The sequence below is a fragment of the Acartia tonsa genome, chromosome 11, assembly GCF_053477335.1.
Source record: "Acartia tonsa isolate MP-2025a chromosome 11, ASM5347733v1, whole genome shotgun sequence".
NCBI lineage: Eukaryota > Metazoa > Arthropoda > Copepoda > Calanoida > Acartiidae > Acartia > Acartia tonsa.
Genome location: NC_137270.1, coordinates 42802673 through 42823957, shown reverse-complemented (window position 1 = coordinate 42823957; position 21285 = coordinate 42802673). Strand labels below are relative to the sequence as shown.

At 36.9% G+C, this 21285-nt stretch overlaps 1 protein-coding gene across 1 annotated transcript in view; it reads right to left on the bottom strand.

Annotated features, from left to right (window-relative positions):
• Positions 1-21285, bottom strand: part of LOC145331741 (nephrin-like) — a 103458-nt gene that overhangs the window by 36252 nt on the left and 45921 nt on the right. The window contains exon 13 of the mRNA XM_080176574.1: positions 7024-7164. Coding sequence (XP_080032700.1) covers positions 7024-7164 — 141 coding nt within the window. The remainder of the gene's footprint in view (positions 1-7023; positions 7165-21285) is intronic.

The window sequence follows — 21285 nt, the reverse complement described above, 5'->3', positions numbered from 1 at the left end:
TATCAGGTTATTTCAAAATGTCAAGGTTTTATTATTTTTTTGAGGAATACCATCCGTTAATTTATTAAATATTAAATGAATCAAAATATGCTTAAGTTCAAATATTATCCTTATACTAAAGTAACAGGATGTCTGTGTGTTTGTACCGAAGGATCTTGCTAAAAGCTGAACCGATATGGTTCTCCTTTACAGGGGTGCTTCTCATAGGTCCTGAGAATGTTTATAAATATTTTGGGGGGTAACACCACCCTCCCCAAGAAATAGCTTAGCTGCTAGTACAGGAATATAGGAATGGGACAATGCAATGGATCGAAAATTCATTTTTTAACTATCTTAGACTTTGGGCACTGCAGGGCTATCTAGTCCCCAATATAACCTAGACTAACCTACATTAGAGTAATAAGTAAACAAACTAAAATCTCCCCTCCCCTTATTATAAGGTTATTTTAAAATAAGGTTTTATTATTTTTTTGAGGAATACCATCCGTTAATTTATTGAATATTAAATTAATCAGAATATGCTAAAGTTGAAATATTATTTCTTATGAAATATTGATTGGTTGGTACAAATTTAATCTGTAGAACGGGTGATTTTGTCTATTAATTGGGGGTGTACTGTACTTCTAATTGTCTGACCCCTTAAAATCCCTGTTAAAGTTTTTCTTAGCCAATCCAATGAATTTGTTATTACTTGGTTCTCACACCAGATTATCATGTACTCTAAAAAAGTGAAACTTGTAGCTGGCTAAATTAACGCCCCATCCCCCATCAACATCATTTACCCCATGCCCTCACCTACTATTGGATGAACGAAATGGCCAATAAATAATATCCATATTACTATTAGCAACCTAAATTTTCATAATCCACGTAAATTCTACATCCACTGTATTCTTGAGTAAAGATGTAACAAGATTGATCACAAAAGTTTGATGCCTAGGATACAATAATAACAGAAACATCCCAGGAGGGGAGGGGACATTGGACCGTAAATTGTACTGGTACCCAAAGTTTTATAACTTTCATTTAAAGAAATATTTTATCGGTTGATTCTAGTAAACTAGTAGTGTCCAAACTTTCAGAAAATAATTTTAATCAAGAGGGATAATTTTGTTAATCATCAATTGGAATGTACAGAAGAAGTAATAGGATGTATATCTAACTGTCTGTCTATCCGTTAGCACCTTAAGATCTCGGTATCCCTTTAAATTACAACGTTGTGCTTGTCAGAGAATATGCCTACTGGTCCTCTAGTGATTTTAAGGTATTTATAGGGATGGGGAATATATATCCATACCGTACAAAATGTACTATCCCCCAAAAAGTATTACTATTCCATTTTTTAAAAATGCTTTCCTTATTTTTTTCTTTTTATGGATTTTGTCATCATTGTTTTCGTTTAATTTATTCATTCATTGTAACTTTCTCTTTTCCGCCCCCCCCCCCCCCCCCCTACATGGCATTTATTTTGTTCTTCTCGGAACAAGGGATTATATATCAGAAGTAAAAACAATTTGACAATAACATTTTGAAAATTTCTTTGTAGTTTTGTACATTTGAATTATAGCATTTGTGCTTCCCCGAAGAAGCTCCTGTTAAGCACTGGAAACACTGCCCTATACCCCCCCCCCCTATGACATACTCCTGCAAGGAGGTTAAACCCTGCGGGGCGTATACTATACAAGTATACATGCAGTACCCAGTATAACCTGGCCGAACCTAAAGTAACAAACAAACAAAAAAATACCCCACTTGATTATTTTTAAAATTTTGTTTAAAAATAAGGGGGGTTAAGGTGCTCAACATTGTTAAAGAATAGGCTATATGTCTTCATATTGGCATGAAATAGTTTTTTCATCAGATGCATAATCCCCTTTCCCCAGATTTCTTTCTTTTTCGTTTTGTAAGTCAACTTTTTGTGTTGCTGTCCAAAGAGAGAAGGGACAATGGGCTGTTTATTAAACTAGTCCCCAAAGATTTATAATTACGTTTTCTTATTTGTTGGCTTAACAACTTTGGAGACTTTTAATGTATTTTGATTGGTTGGTTTATTAAGTTGAGTGTCCAAACTTTTTAACCAATAATATATTTTACAGATAGGGTCATTTTGTGTGTCATCATTGAGGATGTATACAATGTATGGGCCATTGTCTTATCCCTTTAGATCCCTGGTTGCCTTCCATGTAACTTTTATTTTTTATACCTTAAATGTCTAACATTAGGTATTCATACATTACTGTAAAAAAAATTACAGCAATATGATTTTAATTTTTTTCTGGGATGAAAACAAATGGAAAGAAAAAATTTTATTTAAATATTAATTTCGTCACTAACAAATTTTAAATGCACATAGGTTTTTTTAGGGGGGAAATGATTATAAATTTTACGACAGTTGGAAAGCTTCCCTGAAAATTGAAAACATTTAGAATTTCTTTAGTTAGACAAACGGACACGCATGCAGATAGGTTATGGTTTCATGGATGCTTTGCCACACTAGAGGGGGGAGGAGTGTTAAGCCTACAAAAAAATAAAGCTTACAACGCGAAGATATCTTAATGAATAAGATAATAGACGATAAATCAATTTATACATCCCTAATGATGATAAAATATCCACCTCTTTACATTACAATTATTGTTTTAAAAGTTTGGACTCAATTAGTTTAAAGCAACCAATCAAATTATTATAAAAGTTTTTAAGCCAACGAATAAGATAACGTATAATACTTTTGGAATCAACAGGGATGGAGTGGACATTGGGCTGGTACCCACATATTCCAATAAAGTTATCTTTTTCGTTGACTTAAAAAATTTCGTTACTTTTATTCAATTTAATTGTAAGTTTAAAACTTAAACTTAAACGTAACCAATATTTTATATCTAAGGAAGGGCTGATTTTGTCTATTATTATAGGTAAATCAAGATTAGATAAAAAGTACCCAAAGTCTTAAGACAACTAATGAGAAAAAGTGATTAAAACGCCTTGGGTAACTATATTTTCTATAATTTGGTGTCGCTATCCTCTCTGGATGTACAATTTTTGCTATAACTCTTTTTATTGAGTGACCCCAAAAAAATTACGCCATACAATACAAATGACCAATTATGGGCCAATACACAGAATAAATTACCAATGGCACTCCAGTATACAACTTAATTGACCAATGGTAAGCCAGTATACATCTTAATTGGCCAATGGTAAGCCAGTATGACATAATTTTTTTTATAGGCACTATAACCATCTTCATTGGGTTGCAATGTAAGACGATTCCAGTGACGTCATATATGTTTAGGGAAGGGGCGAAGAAAATCTCTTCCCTTTTCTCCCATCTCTTTTGAAGAGATTTTCTTCCCCCCCTTCCCTTTTTATTTCCCGAAACGTATATGACGTCACTGGAATCGTCTTTCTCAAAGTAGGACAGATTGGGGTTCGTCGCAATGTAGAAACATTCTTATTTCTGCAATTATCGATCATATTTTGATTAATGTTCAATGTTGCTTTGTCCTACCTACACAAACTGCATTTTCTCTTTCTATTCAGGGCTTAAAAGGTATAAAGATTTAGGCTTAAAACAAGAGCCAGCTTATAGTGCCAAATAAAAATGACGTCATATAATTCAAATGACCAATGATTAGGCTAGTATGCATTGTAATTGACCAATGGTAAAATGTATACTGGCCTATTATTGGTCATTTGTAATGTATGACGTCATTTTTTTATTAATCACTATAATCTGCTTCTTAAAACAAGGATGACAACATATATTAGTAGCGAAGCACAAAAAAATATACATGGACAGACGGAAAAGGCCATATATAATTAAAGAGTAGTTGTTAAGTGTCATAAAAAAATATTTACTTAGAAAGTAAAATTTTGAAACCACCAGACAAAGGAAAGTATATACTGTAAGACAATTGGAAAAGGGAAAATCAGCAAGAAATTCATAAAACTTACGGACAGTTGGACATTTACATTCACTTTTACATGGTTCATTATTATACTATCCTTATCCTGAAAAATATAATGTGAATGTTTTAGGGTAGAAAACTAAAGATCTTATGAACGGCCTAACCAATCGGTTTTTTTTCAGGGAACTTTAGAAATGACCATGGGAAAGTTTCATGGTAATGGGCATATAGCGAGGGAAAAAACATTCCAAAACAACATTCTCAAGACTTTTGGAAATAGTCCCTCTCGTGGCAACGCCCCTTAAGAGGCGATTCGACGCATTTTTTTTAAATGGCTTTTGATAGGTTATTTGAGGTTAGGTTAGGTTAGGTTATATTGGGTTAGGTGATTGCCCCACAGGGTTAGGCAATTGGCCCCGCAGGGGCTAGAAATAGGAGAAAAACTACTGTAAAAAAAACGAAATGGACTATACCCACGACTTTTTTTAATCTATTTATTTTTGTAAAGTCTAAATAATTTTATCCCTGGTTGATGTGTCAGGAAATGTATCCCCAAGGTCAGGCCAGGTAATTCTTCTACTTATTCGCAAATTGAATTTATTATTATACAGGTAAATAGGCCAACGGGATTGAAAACAATAAAAGTTTAGCCCATTATCGGCGCCGGTAGCATTAATATCGACAAAAAAAACCTATTGGATGTACAAAAAGTTTTACTTCACATGATATTTAGTAGAATTTGATTGTCCAAACAAAAGTGATTTAGAGTCACATTAATAAAAAAAAACTTCTTCCCACTCTATGTGCCCATTAAAACCTCGGGAATGGCTATAATTGTCAAAAACTGGCGGGTTTTAGCTAGATATTTAAGTGTCGAAATGAATGTAGAACATACGTAGAATATTATGACATGGGAAAATTGTCGTCAATTTAGCTTGCAAACATGGAACTCATTTATTGATCAGTTCGTTCATCCAGTAGGAAGGGAAGGGGTAAAGGGGGTACAATGGGATAATATTTGTTTTAGCCCGCTGCGTTTTTAAATATATTAGAGAACGTGAAAATCTGGTGTAAGACCCAAATTGTAATATATCCTTTAGTGTAGAAAGTTTTCTAGATATAAAGAAAACTGCAAAAATAATCGTTTCCTAACTAAGTATAAGTATATATTGCATCTGGACAACAAACAACCTTTCTTTTAAACACTTACGTATTTTGAAGTTTAAAGGTTAGGTTAAAGAAAGTTTTAGGAACACTGCAGGAAGATTAATATGACGGTCTCCTATTGGGAATTCTTTTTAACCTTATATTAATTTAGACTCTGTTTGTTTTTTCTAGCAGCTACATCCCAAGCATCTAAAAAAAATATCCTAAATCATACCCAGACTTATCTATAAGTTAAAATAGCCTAAAACCACGCAAGGACTTAATAAAAAGCGCCACTGTAAAGGAGTACCATATCGGGACAGCGGTTAGAGAGATCCTTCGTTATAGACACAAAAAAGCTTACTACTTTGTTTAATACTAGCAGCTACGCCCCCTAGAGGCCTCTAGGAGCACTTGAGGAGGGGAGAGTAGAATTTAATAACCCAATTTCTTAATTCAGATTTTTAAAGAAAAAGTAAAAAGAATTTGTTGGGGGGGAAATTTTTTTTAAAATTTTATTTTTAAAAAAAATTGTGGGGGGGATCTTTTCTAGGGGCGATTTCTCTTTGGAGGGTGGTGGTACCCCCCCCCCCAAAAAAAAAAAAAAAATAGTTATAAACCTTGCCGGAACCTATGAGAAGCTACTCTGTTAAGGAGAACCCGATCGGTTCAGCGGTTAGCGAGATCCTTCGGTACAGACAAACACACATCATGTTACTTTATTATAAGGATTATAGCCTACTGTGAATAAGATATATAGGTCAAAATGTTGAAAAGTTATCCAGATTTATTACATTGTTTTTGTTGTTGCTTTTAAAAGCAAAACTTATCTATAATTAGGGTCCATACGTCCGTAACGGTTAGCTTTTTCGTTAATTAAAAAATGTTATAATTGTCCTATCTATTTAGAAAGCGTATGAACTCTATAATCGTTGCCAGAATGGCCGTACGTCTATTTAAAACATCGTGACTTTTACTTTTTTTACAACTAATTTTTTCTATAATCAAGTCCTAAAATGTAAGAATGTCCTTATACAGAGTCGTGTATTAAATCAGTTATGCAACAAATTTACTTTATTTTGTATAGACTTAGACATTAATAGTCTACCTATTCAATTCTGACACTCTATAAGTATTAATGTTCATTTGTCCTTCTATTTAAGAGCTTCGCTTTTATGATGTTGTCATCCTTGTTTTATTATTGTAGTAATAAATGTATAAAAGTATAGATGTATAAACCACACAACTACCTGGCCCAAGTGTTCGTCTGCTAGCAAATTGCTTAATGCTCTTTTGTAGCTACTTGGCTGTGTTTATATTACCGACTCAATTTAAAGTCGGTGTATGGTCTCCACCCTGTGCTTGGAGTTACAAATAGCTCGTGCTCTTTATATTATTTTATTTTAATATTGTAGCTTGCATAAACTAAGATATATCCGTCTGTATTCAATATTTAATATTAATAGTGATCAAAAAAAGCACGTACATATATATACAGAACTTGTAGCTGACTATTAATTAAATTAACGTTTTTTTTATGAAATACTATTATTTTCTTTCTGTATAATAAGTTACTAATCTTTTTTTCCTTTTAAGGTTATTTTTGAGCATCATATTCCTTGTTTTAATATTATTGTTTTTACTTTTTTTCTGTATTTGCAAACTTTGATATAATCTTCAGATTTTTGAAATCGGTAAAATTCTAACTAACTAAACTGAAAAGCAAAATCTATCGTACTATGACCTTTGAGAAGCTACATTGTAAAGGAGAAACATATCAGTTCAGCGGTTATTAATATCCTTCGGTAAAAACATTTAGAGATCCTGTTACTTTTATTTAAGGATAAATATTAAATATCTATGAAATATATATATTGGTATTTAAAATTTCAAAAAAAACCAATCACAATTCGATAAAAGTAAACATAGTTTTTGAGCCAAATAACGAAACTGACACAAATTCCCTTACCTATAAATAACCGCAGATTTGGTCGCGTTCCATTCCTGCGTTTCATTGACTGCGGACAGGTTACCGCGCAACCGTGTGTCTGACGGACTCGACCAGCCCCAGCTCAACACGGCTGGCGGGTTTGAGCCCCAGCTTATACATCTAGGTAAAAAGAATTGTTACATTTATAATCACCACATAAAATTTTTAATTCAATTGGTTCGGTAGTTATTGAAAAAGTTGAGCGGGCCTTTTTTCTTGAGAGGTTAGTGACCTTTCTAGGAACTATGAAAAGCAACACTGTAGCGGTTCATCGGCTAATGAGAATCTTCGGTACACACAGACAGACAGACATACACAGATCCTGTTACTTTTATATAGGGATGATATACCCAACTGAAAATAGGCGTTTTCCCCCATATTGCATATGGACCAACAACACACTAAGAAAAAGAACTTAGTTTTGATGCTAATTTTTAAAAAGTAAAGAAAAAAAAGAGTATCGCATAGTAAGCAAAGCACCATGTTGTAGCTAGATTCATATTTTTGAAAGATCAAATTAAGAAGGGGGGGGGGGGTAGCTTCGGTGGACCCTTCATGAGAAAAAGAATCTGAAAGGAATATAGAAATTCTAAAATTTTAAACGAAGAAATCAATTTTAGATGAGGCAAAGTCTACTCTAGAGCACTATGTACTCCTAGACAAAGAAAGTTCAAAGTTTTCCATACTTTTAACATTTATAGTGAAAGTCATATTTTGTTAAAATGAAAATCACATGGACTTTTTTTCGAGCTTTAATAAAACTACAACTTACACAAGAAAGCCTTGAAATAAGTATTTTTCTATCAAAGTTTATCAAATATGGAGAAAAAATATAGGCGGTTTCGCTCATAACTAGGAATTGAGCACTAAAGCCTCCAAAACCTCATTTTTTGGGTATAGTCCTTTCCATGACATCGCTCCATATGGAGCGATGATTTTAATTGATCGCCTCTTATGACAAGGGGCGATGTATTGGCTCCTTGAAAGGAGCGATTTAATAGCCCCATATAACAAGAGGCGATGTTATGACTCCTTGAAAGGAGCGATTTAATAGCCCCTTGCCCTAAGAGGCGATTAAATGATCCTTTATCGCTCCTTTATCGCCCCTTCTAAAGAGGAGATGATATGTCCTCTTATCCCAAGGGGCTATTTAATTAAATATCGCCTCTTCATGGCCCCTTCACTATTATATATATCTTAGTCCCTTGATGGCCCCTACATCGCTCCTACATCGCTCCTCCATCGCTCCTTCTCCAAATTTATATTAGATTGTACTTTGATGGCCCCTACATTGCCCCTCCATCGCTTCTACATCGCCCCTTCATCGCTCCTTCTTCAAATTTATATTACATTGTACTTTGATGGCCCCTACATCGCCCCTCCATCGCTCCTACATCGCCCCTCCATCGCTCCTACATCGCCCCTTCATCGCTCCTTCTTCAAATTTATATTACATTGTACTGTGATGGCCCCTACATCGCTCCTACATCGCTCCTTCATCGCTCCTACATCGCCCCTTCATCGCTCCTTCTCCAAATTTATATTACATTGCAACTTGATGGCCCCTACATCGCTGCTACATCGCTCCTACATCGCCCCTCCATCGCTCCTTCATCGCTCCTTCATCGCTCCTTCTCCAAATTTATATTAAATTGTACTGTGATGGCCCCTACATCGCTCCTACATCGCTCCTTCATCGCTCCTACATCGCCCCTTCATCGCTCCTTCTCCAAATTTATATTACATTGCAACTTGATGGCCCCTACATCGCTCCTCCATCGCTCCTTCATCGCTCCTACATCGCCCCTTCATCGCTACTTCTCCAAATTTATATTACATTGCAACTTGATGGCCCCTACATCGCTCCTCCATCGCCCCTTAATAGCCCCTTACCTTAATTTATATAACAAAGCTCCTATATGGCCTCTCTATCGCCCCTTAATAGCCACTTACCTTAATTTATATAACATAGCCCCTACATAGCCTCTCAATCGCCCCTTAATAGCCCCTTACCTTAATTTATATAACATAGCCCTACATAGCCTCTCCATCGCCCCTTAATAGCCCCTTACCTTAATTTATATAGCATAGCCCCTACATAGCCTCTCCATCGCCCCTTAATAGCCCCTTACCCTAATCTATATAACATAGCCCCTACATAGCCCCTTCATCGCTCCTTCTCCAAATTTATATTACATTGTACTTTGATGGCCCCTACATCGCCCCTACATCGCTCCTCCATCGCTCCTTCATCGCTCCTACATCGCCCCTTAATAGCCCCTTACCTAAATTTATATAACAAAGCTCCTATATAGCCTCTCCATCGCCCCTTAATAGCCCCTTACCTTAATTTATATAACATAGCCCCTACATAGCCTCTCAATCGCCCCTTAATAGCCCCTTACCTTAATTTATATAACATAGCCCTACATAGCCTCTCCATCGCCCCTTAATAGCCCCTTACCTTAATTTATATAGCATAGCCCCTACATAGCCTCTCCATCGCCCCTTAATAGCCCCTTACCCTAATCTATATAACATAGCCCCTACATAGCCTCTCCATCGCCCCTTAATAGCCCCTTACCTAAATTTATATAACAAAGCTCCTATATAGCCTCTCCATCGCCCCTTAATAGCCCCTTACCTTAATTTATATAACATAGCCCCTACATAGCCTCTCAATCGCCCCTTAATAGCCCCTTACCTTAATTTATATAACATAGCCCTACATAGCCTCTCCATCGCCCCTTAATAGCCCCTTACCTTAATTTATATAGCATAGCCCCTACATAGCCTCTCCATCGCCCCTTAATAGCCCCTTACCCTAATCTATATAACATAGCCCCTTCATCGCTCCTTCTCCAAATTTATATTACATTGTACTTTGATGGCCCCTACATCGCCCCTACATCGCTCCTCCATCGCTCCTTCATCGCTCCTACATCGCCCCTTAATAGCCCCTTACCTAAATTTATATAACAAAGCTCCTATATAGCCTCTCCATCGCCCCTTAATAGCCCCTTACCTTAATTTATATAACATAGCCCCTACATAGCCTCTCAATCGCCCCTTAATAGCCCCTTACCTTAATTTATATAACATAGCCCTACATAGCCTCTCCATCGCCTCTTAATAGCCCCTTACCTTAATTTATATAGCATAGCCCCTACATAGCCTCTCCATCGCCCCTTAATAGCCCCTTACCCTAATCTATATAACATAGCCCCTACATAGCCTCTCCATCGCCCCTTAATAGCCCCTTACCTAAATTTATATAACAAAGCTCCTATATAGCCTCTCCATCGCCCCTTAATAGCCCCTTACCTTAATTTATATAACATAGCCCCTACATAGCCTCTCAATCGCCCCTTAATAGCCCCTTACCTTAATTTATATAACATAGCCCTACATAGCCTCTCCATCGCCCCTTAATAGCCCCTTACCTTAATTTATATAGCATAGCCCCTACATAGCCTCTCCATCGCCCCTTAATAGCCCCTTACCCTAATCTATATAACATAGCCCCTACATAGCCTCTCCATCGCCCCTTAATAGCCCCTTACCTAAATTTATATAACAAAGCTCCTATATAGCCTCTCCATCGCCCCTTAATAGCCCCTTACCTTAATTTATATAACATAGCCCCTACATAGCCTCTCAATCGCCCCTTAATAGCCCCTTACCTTAATTTATATAACATAGCCCTACATAGCCTCTCCATCGCCCCTTAATAGCCCCTTACCTTAATTTATATAGCATAGCCCCTACATAGCCTCTCCATCGCCCCTTAATAGCCCCTTACCCTAATCTATATAACATAGCCCCTACATAGCCCCTTCATCGCTCCTTCTCCAAATTTATATTACATTGTACTTTGATGGCCCCTACATCGCCCCTACATCGCTCCTCCATCGCTCCTTCATCGCTCCTACATCGCCCCTTAATAGCCCCTTACCTAAATTTATATAACAAAGCTCCTATATAGCCTCTCCATCGCCCCTTAATAGCCCCTTACCTTAATTTATATAACATAGCCCCTACATAGCCTCTCAATCGCCCCTTAATAGCCCCTTACCTTAATTTATATAACATAGCCCTACATAGCCTCTCCATCGCCCCTTAATAGCCCCTTACCTTAATTTATATAGCATAGCCCCTACATAGCCTCTCCATCGCCCCTTAATAGCCCCTTACCCTAATCTATATAACATAGCCCCTACAAAGCCTCTCCATCGCCCCTTAATAGCCCCTTACCTTAATCTATATAACAAAGCTCCTACATAGCCTCTCCATCGCCCCATAATAGCCTCTTACCTTAATTATGTAACATAGCCCCTACATAGCCTCTCCATCGCCCCTTAATATCCCCTTACCTTAATTATATAACATAGCTCCTACATAGCCTCCCCATCGCCCCTTAATAGCCCCTTACCCGAATTTATATAACATAGCCCCTTAATAGCCCCTTACCTTAATTTATATAGCATAGCCCCTATATAGCCTCTCCATCGCCCCTTAATAGTCCTTTACCTTAATTTATATAAAATAGCCCCTATATAGCCTCTCCATCGCCCCTTAATAGCCAATTTATATAACATAGCCGCTACATAGCCTCTCCATCGCCCCTTAATAGCTCCTTACCTTAATTTATATAACATAGCCTCTCCATCGCCCCTTAATAGCCCTCCATCGCCACTTAAAAGCCCCTTACCTTAATTTATATAACATAGCCTCTATATAGCCTCTCCATCGCCCCTTAATAGCCCCTTATATCCTCCTTCAAAACAGTTATACACCTTCCCAGGATCTATTGGAAGCTACCCTATAAAGGAGAACCATATCGGTTCTGCAGTTAGCGATCTTCTTTGATACATACAGACAATGATCCTGTTACTTTTTATAAGGATTAAAAATAAAATGGCCTAAAGCCATCTCATTACCCATAGGAAGCTTCACTGTAAAGGAGAACCATGTCGGTTTAGTGGTTAGCAAGGTACAGACAGACATACATACAGACAAAGATCCTGTTACTTTATTATAAGGATTAAAATAAAATAGTTATTAACCTCCCCAGGACCTATGAGAAGCTACCCTATTAAGGAGAACGATCTCAGGACCTATAGGAATCTTCACTGTAAAGGAGAACCATATTGGTTCAGCGGTTAGCAAGATCCTTCGGTACAGACAGACATTCATACATACAGACAAAGATTCTGTTAATTTATTTTAAGAAATACAGATAAAATTGTTATAAACCTTTCCAGGCCTAAAACCATCTCAGGACCTAATTTCTCGACAACTCGAGTTAAGTTACTATATTATTTTTACAATGTTTAACTTATCTGTTATTATTGGCTGACGAAAAGTTTGGGCAAAAAAAAAGATTTATTCTTCAATGAAATATCTCTCCAGTATAATTTTGGCAAGTGCTAATTTATTAAGAATAAAGTTTGCCACAAATTTACCAAAAAATCTCATTGTCATTTCGCCAGGGAGGATTGGGATAGTTCCCAAAGTGTTATAAGTTGGCTTATCCAAGAGTGCTGTCTAGTCTCCAAAGTTTTATAATACCGTTTTCTTATTCGTTAGATTAACAACCTTGGGGACTTTTTATTGTTTAGTGATTGTTTAGTTCATTAAGTTGAGTGTCTAAATGTTTCAACCACTAATTCTAAACTAAAGAAGGGGTAATTTTGTGAATCATCAATGGGAATAATTAATATATAAACATACATATATATAAAGTGTTTTTTTTATGAGAACATTTTTGAAAGCAATTTTACCCTACTTATAGTTATCAGAATTTAATGGCTTATTCTCTTCGTTTTTTATAACCATTAACAGAAAAGCAAAAAAATATTTCAGTTTTTATTTAAAAAGTACAGTAAATTCAAAATTTCAAAACATGGGTGTCAACATCTAAAATAGTTATTTCTCGCATCGTATTATAAACGGCTTTCCGCGGATATAGAAAGTACAATTATGAGATTAAAACTAGTTTTTTTAGCCCCGAGGTGCCGAAGGCACCGGCTAAAAAAACTGGGTTTAATCTTATGATTGTACATATCTATATTCGTAGAAAGCTGGATATAATACGATGCTAGACATAGTTTTTTCGTATGGATGAGAACCGGTTCCTATCCACCGGATTCAAATGAATACGAGAAATGGTTTTAGCGCATTTTTCTAATGCTCAAATCTTCTACCCTTTCCAAGAATGGAGGGAGTACATTGGGGGGCCAGTATTCCCTCCCTGGTTGAGATATGGCCTTCAAATTTCAAAATGTTCTAGTACATGTCACAAATAGTATCTATATAAATTTTTAGCTCTATATCTCAACTTTGAAGCGTTTTGCAGCCATTCTTGCAAAGGTAGATTATAAGAAAAATGCACTAAAACCATTTTTAGATGTTGACACCTAAGATTTAAATTTTTTAATTTACTGTACTTTTTGAATAAAAACTGAAATATTTTTTGCTTTTCTATTAAAGGTTATAAAAAAAGAAGAGAATAAGCCATTAATCATTAAATTCTGATAACTATAAGTAAGGTAAAATTGCTTTCAAAAAAGTTCTCATAAAAAAACACACTGTATATATGTATATATATCATTTTATCGACACTCGTCTTATCCCTGTAGATCTCTGATTATCAGAGCATTTTTGAAATATTTGCTGCTTATTTTTTGGCTGCCTTTGGCAAAATAATTTTTTTTCATAAAAAATGTATACAAAATTATCGTATTAATTTGGTAAATATATCATTGCACTTGAATTATTTTTAAGTCACTAACGGCTAATCCCATAGATGACCCTAGGAGTACTTTAATGAATAGATGTGGTGGAGAGGGGGGGGGAGGGGGAAGGTTAAGAATTTAAGGGAAGTGATACCTTCCGGGGGCTGAAAGTGTTGGTCCCCTCCCCAAAATGAAAACTTTTCCTGCGAGTAAAATAAGCTTCAATGTAAAGGAGAAGCATATCGGTTCAGTTGATACTGATAAACATCCTGTTACTTTAATGTAAATATTAGTTTAAGGATAGTCTGTATAATCTCAGGGAGAAAGGAAACATTAGGCAATTTTTACAATAGTCTCCAAAGTTTTATAATGAAGTTTTCTTATTCGTTGGCTCAAAACTTTGGGGACTTTTGTCATATTTTGGTTGTAGTGTTGCAATTTTGTGTATCGTTATTAGGGAAGGATAAAAATTTATCGGCCATTGTCTTATTCCTTTAGATCCTCGGTATAATCAACTGAATAACAGTTCCAACAACAAAAATTAAGATATTGCTTCGCTTTTTATGGACAAATATCCTGTTATTTTATTATAAGGAAAAAAAATAAACTATCTTAAAATCATCTCAGGACTCAGCGGTTAGCAAGATCCTACGATATAGACAGACAGACATACATCATATCGGTTTAGGAGCAAACGAGATCCTTTGCTACAGACAAAAAAAAACTTTGTATATCGACTAGCGGCTACGCCCCCAGCATCTATTGGCTCTGTATTCAAAGGGGAATGAATAAAAGCCTAAAACCTTCCCAGGACTTAAAATAGAATAGCCTAAAACCATCCCTCGACTTAAAATAAAATAGCCTAAAGCCATTACAAGACAAATATTAAGCTTACCTGAAATAGAAAGCGCAATCTGTTTAGTAGTTATTGAGATCTTAAGTTTCAGAACAGAAAGCCTTACTAACGTGGACAAACGCAGGATATTTCGGACAAATGTCGGAGTGGACATTATATAAGTAAAACGCAGAAGTGTCTATAATATCTTAAAAATTAGGTTTCAACAACATTTGTTTAGTTATTTCTACACAGGTTAGGTTAGGTTAAGATATAAATATACAAATAAGCCCCCTGCAGGGGTTAGGCATATAAAAAAACATATTTGACAGTTGTAAACAATGTGAGAAAAAAATATGTTTTAGTTTAATGAAATGTTCTATCTGTTTCAAACCTTTGCCTTTCGATAGAACTTACCTACTTTGGAAAACTGTCAGACTGATTTTAAAATTTCAGTCTGTGAGAAAAGATATTCAAGATTTTTTTTTTGTTTTGAAAGATTTTTATCTTATAAATAAAATTAAAGACACTCCTGCGTTTTACATAAGCAATGTCCACTCCGACGATTGTCCCATTCCTAGGTTTGTCCACTCCAACGTTTGTTTATGTTTTACTACTTTATATAATAGGATAATATGTATTCTTCTTTTATATTTCTCTTTTCTTATTCACTTGCAGCTGCGCTCTTTTTAATGTAAGGAGGCAGAAAAATAGCCTAAACCAATTAGGGGCTTAAATCTGAAAATGAAATAGCAAAAAACCATCCCATGACCTATGTGAAGCTTCCCTTAAATGGAGAATTTAGTCAGTTTATGAAATTTTTAAGCTTCAGACCAAAAAAAATACTTTTTTTGTTAAAAGAGAAACTTTTCTACAATTAGGGTTAGTCCTTTCGTCATTGCTCTTCTCATTAAGTTAAGCATGTGGTTTTCTCTGCTATTGTTAAAGATAGACTGTTGAGATTTTTAGTGAATATTCCCATGACATATGTATATCCAGTCTATAAATTATTTTGTCTGTCTCTCAATTATGCTTCAAAAGACTTAGGTTTCGTGATAATCTTTGAGTAATAGCATATTCTCTTAAAGTCTGCTCTATAACTTACTTTGTCTGTTTGTCCATTATATGATCCTTATTCAATATTCTATTTAACTAAAAAATTTCATTCTCTTAGTTTATTTTTTTTTCTTTATTTCATTATGTTATTATATTATTTATATTTATTTTATTAATTCATTATATTTTCATTATAATTTTCCTTTTTAAATGCGAAACTTTTCTATAGTAAGGATTGGTTTGTCCGTACGTCCAAACGGTTAGACGACATTTTCTTTAATTTAGACATGTTATAAATATCCTATCGATTTCAAACTTTGCAGAATGATTTCTATAACAGTTGGGTACAATACTATATTCATTACTAGAAAGTATGTACGTCCATTTTTTTTGTATAATATCATTGTCCCATTCATCTGGGTTTTGGAGTAATGTTTCTTAGGACAACAAGGTTTAGTATTATAATCAAATACTAAAAATAAAATTATGCCCTTTTACTATATTCTATACTAGCAGATTCGCCCCTAGCCTCTAGGGGCTTTACCCCAAGAGGTGATAAAAAATTTTTTTGGCGAAATTCGTAATAGGACCAAGAAAATCTTCAGCAAAAAAAAAAATGGGGGGGGATTTTTTTGTTTTTGGGGGGGTTGGGGGTATCCCACCCCCCAAGAAAATAGCCTAAAACCACCACAGGACCAGTAGGTATAATCCCTGAATAGTAGAATATAATCGGTTCAGTGGTTACCGAGATCTTAAGGGACTGACAGACAGACGGACAAACAGACAGACAGACGGATGGACAGACATCATTCTACTTTGTATTATAGATTTATGCTAATTTTAACAAAATTTATGTTTGACCTCCTGATTTTAGAGCTTTGCTTTTGTGAATGTTGTTATCCTTGTTATCTTGCTTTTTTTTCCTTTTTCATAACCTATTATATAAAGTAGTAATCTTTTTTTGTCTGTAGAAAAGCTAACCGCTGAACCTATATGGTTCTCCTTTACAGTGAAGCTTCTTTTAAGTTCATAGAGGGTTTATAATTATTTCGAGGGAGGGTATCTCCACCCTCCCAGAAAATTCACCCCAAGAAAAATATTACCCCATCCCCTCAAAAAATCTTTTTAACTTTTTAAAAGCAAAGCTTTTCTATATTAAGGATCAGTCCGTACGTCCGTAACGGTTAGCTATTTTCGTTAATTTAGGCATGTGATTCCTGTAGTAGAAAGGTACGATTTAGAAAGTCTATAATCATTATCAGAATATCCGTACGTCCATTTTAAGCATACTAATTATTAACTTACAACAAATTTTTATGTATCAAAATTATCCGATTAATCTGATTTCTGGGATACTGATTCCTAGGACAACAAAATAGAATGTTATAAGCGAATCATATCTATAAACAAGTCCAAAAAATGTGAGTACGTCCTTAAGCATTTTCCTGCATGTAAGCAATTTCTCAATAAATTTACTTACAATTTTGTTTCGAATTTTAAATTTATGTTCTGACTATTCAGTTCTGACATTCTACATTATTAATGTTCATTAAACTTTTTTCTACCGTTTCAGAGCTTTGCTTTTATAAATGTTGTCATCCTTGTCATCCTTTTAAAACTTAAATTTAAAACTGTAGAGGGTCACATTCCTTCCTTACCTTAATGCCCTACCTTCTATAATGAAGGGGCAATACAATTACAGAGGCTGTACAGGAGCCATAAAGGGCCTATGTTATATAAATTAAGGTAAGGGGCGATGAAGAGGCTATGAAGGGGCTATGTTATATAAATTAAGGTAAGAGGCTATTAAGGGGCGATGGAGAGGCTATGTAGGGGCTATGTTATATAATTAAGGTAAGGGGCGATGGAGATGCTTTGTAGGGCCTATGTTATATAAATTAAGGTAAGAGGCTATTAAGGGGCGATGGAGAGGCTATGTAGGGGCTATGTTATATAAATTAGGGTAAGGGGCTATTTAGGGACGATGGAGAGGCTATGTAGGGGCTATGTTATATATATTAAGGTAAGGATTATATAAATTAAGGTAAGAGGCTATTAAGGGGCGATGGAGAGGCTATGTAGGGGCTATGCTATATAAATTAAGGTAAGGGGCTATTAAGGGGCGATGGAGAGGCTATGTAGGGCTATGTTATATAAATTAAGGTAAGGGGCTATTAAGGGGCGATGGAGAGGCTATGTAGGGCTATGTTATATAAATTAAGGTAAGGGGCTATTAAGGGGCGATTGAGAGGCTATGTAGGGGCTATGTTATATAAATTAAGGTAAGGGGCTATTAAGGGGCGATTGAGAGGCTATATAGGAGCTTTGTTATATAAATTTAGGTAAGGGGCTATTAAGGGGCGATGGAGAGGCTATGTAGGGGCTATGTTATATAGATTAGGGTAAGGGGCTATTAAGGGGCGATGGAGAGGCTATGTAGGGGCTATGCTATATAAATTAAGGTAAGGGGCTATTAAGGGGCGATGGAGAGGCTATGTAGGGGCTATGCTATATAAATTAAGGTAAGGGGCTATTAAGGGGCGATGGAGAGGCTATGTAGGGCTATGTTATATAAATTAAGGTAAGGGGCTATTAAGGGGCGATTGAGAGGCTATGTAGGGGCTATGTTATATAAATTAAGGTAAGGGGCTATTAAGGGGCGATGGAGAGGCTATATAGGAGCTTTGTTATATAAATTTAGGTAAGGGGCTATTAAGGGGCGATGGAGAGGCTATGTAGGGGCTATGTTATATAGATTAGGGTAAGGGGCTATTAAGGGGCGATGGAGAGGCTATGTAGGGGCTATGCTATATAAATTAAGGTAAGGGGCTATTAAGGGGCGATGGAGAGGCTATGTAGGGCTATGTTATATAAATTAAGGTAAGGGGCTATTAAGGGGCGATTGAGAGGCTATGTAGGGGCTATGTTATATAAATTAAGGTAAGGGGCTATTAAGGGGCGATGGAGAGGCTATATAGGAGCTTTGTTATATAAATTTAGGTAAGGGGCTATTAAGGGGCGATGTAGGAGCGATGAAGGAGCGATGGAGGAGCGATGTAGGGGCGATGTAGGGGCCATCAAAGTACAATGTAATATAAATTTGGAGAAGGAGCGATGAAGGGGCTATGTAGGGGCTATGTTATATAGATTAGGGTAAGGGGCTATTAAGGGGCGATGGAGAGGCTATGTAGGGGCTATGCTATATAAATTAAGGTAAGGGGCTATTAAGGGGCGATGGAGAGGCTATGTAGGGCTATGTTATATAAATTAAGGTAAGGGGCTATTAAGGGGCGATTGAGAGGCTATGTAGGGGCTATGTTATATAAATTAAGGTAAGGGGCTATTAAGGGGCGATGGAGAGGCTATATAGGAGCTTTGTTATATAAATTTAGGTAAGGGGCTATTAAGGGGCGATGGAGAGGCTATGTAGGGGCTATGTTATATAGATTAGGGTAAGGGGCTATTAAGGGGCGATGGAGAGGCTATGTAGGGGCTATGCTATATAAATTAAGGTAAGGGGCTATTAAGGGGCGATGGAGAGGCTATGTAGGGCTATGTTATATAAATTAAGGTAAGGGGCTATTAAGGGGCGATTGAGAGGCTATGTAGGGGCTATGTTATATAAATTAAGGTACAGGGCTATTAAGGGGCGATGGAGAGGCTATATAGGAGCTTTGTTATATAAATTTAGGTAAGGGGCTATTAAGGGGCGATGGAGAGGCTATGTAGGGGCTATGTTATATAGATTAGGGTAAGGGGCTATTAAGGGGCGATGGAGAGGCTATGTAGGGGCTATGCTATATAAATTAAGGTAAGGGGCTATTAAGGGGCGATGGAGAGGCTATGTAGGGGCTTTGTTATATAAATTAAGGTAAGGGGCTATTAAGGGGCGATGGAGAGGCTATGTAGGGGCTATGTTATATAAATTAAGGTAAGGAGCTATTAAGGGGCGATGGAGAGGCTATGTAGGGGCTTTTTTATATAAATTAAGGTAAGGGGCTATTAAGGGGCGATGTAGGAGCGATGAAGGAGCGATGGAGGAGCGATGTAGGGGCGATGTAGGGGCCATCAAAGTACAATGTAATATAAATTTGGAGAAGGAGCGATGAAGGGGCTATGTAGGGGCTATGTTATATAGATTAGGGTAAGGGGCTATTAAGGGGCGATGGAGAGGCTATGTAGGGGCTATGCTATATAAATTAAGGTAAGGGGCTATTAAGGGGCGATGGAGAGGCTATGTAGGGGCTTTGTTATATAAATTAAGGTAAGGGGCTATTAAGGGGCGATGGAGAGGCTATGTAGGGGCTATGTTATATAAATTAAGGTAAGGAGCTATTAAGGGGCGATGGAGAGGCTATGTAGGGGCTTTTTTATATAAATTAAGGTAAGGGGCTATTAAGGGGCGATGTAGGAGCGATGAAGGAGCGATGGAGGAGCGATGTAGGGGCGATGTAGGGGCCATCAAAGTACAATGTAATATAAATTTGGAGAAGGAGCGATGAAGGGGCTATGTAGGGGCTATGTTATATAGATTAGGGTAAGGGGCTATTAAGGGGCGATGGAGAGGCTATGTAGGGGCTATGCTATATAAATTAAGGTAAGGGGCTATTAAGGGGCGATGGAGAGGCTATGTAGGGCTATGTTATATAAATTAAGGTAAGGGGCGATTAAGGGGCGATTGAGAGGCTATGTAGGGGCTATGTTATATAAATTAAGGTAAGGGGCTATTAAGGGGCGATGGAGAGGCTATATAGGAGCTTTGTTATATAAATTTAGGTAAGGGGCTATTAAGGGGCGATGTAGGAGCGATGAAGGAGCGATGGAGGAGCGATGTAGGGGCGATGTAGGGGCCATCAAAGTACAATGTAATATAAATTTGGAGAAGGAGCGATGAAGGGGCTATGTAGGGGCTATGTTATATAGATTAGGGTAAGGGGCTATTAAGGGGCGATGGAGAGGCTATGTAGGGGCTATGCTATATAAATTAAGGTAAGGGGCTATTAAGGGGCGATGGAGAGGCTATGTAGGGCTATGTTATATAAATTAAGGTAAGTGGCTATTAAGGGGCGATAGAGAGGCCATATAGGAGCTTTGTTATATAAATTAAGGTAAGGGGCTATTAAGGGGCGATGGAGGAGCGATGTAGGGGCCATCAAGTTGCAATGTAATATAAATTTGGAGAAGTAGCGATGAAGGGGCGATGTAGGAGCGATGAAGGAGCGATGGAGGAGCGATGTAGGGGCCATCAAGTTGCAATGTAATATAAATTTGGAGAAGGAGCGATGAAGGGGCGATGTAGGAGCGATGAAGGAGCGATGTAGGAGCGATGTAGGGGCCATCACAGTACAATTTAATATAAATTTGGAGAAGGAGCGATGAAGGAGCGATGTAGGAGCGATGGAGGGGCGATGTAGGAGCGATGGAGGGGCGATGTAGGGGCCATCAAAGTACAATGTAATATAAATTTGGAGAAGGAGCGATGAAGGGGCGATGTAGGAGCGATGAAGGAGCGATGAAGGAGCGATGTAGGGGCCATCACAGTACAATTTAATATAAATTTGGAGAAGGAGCGATGTAGGAGCGATGGAGGGGCGATGTAGGGGCCATCAAAGT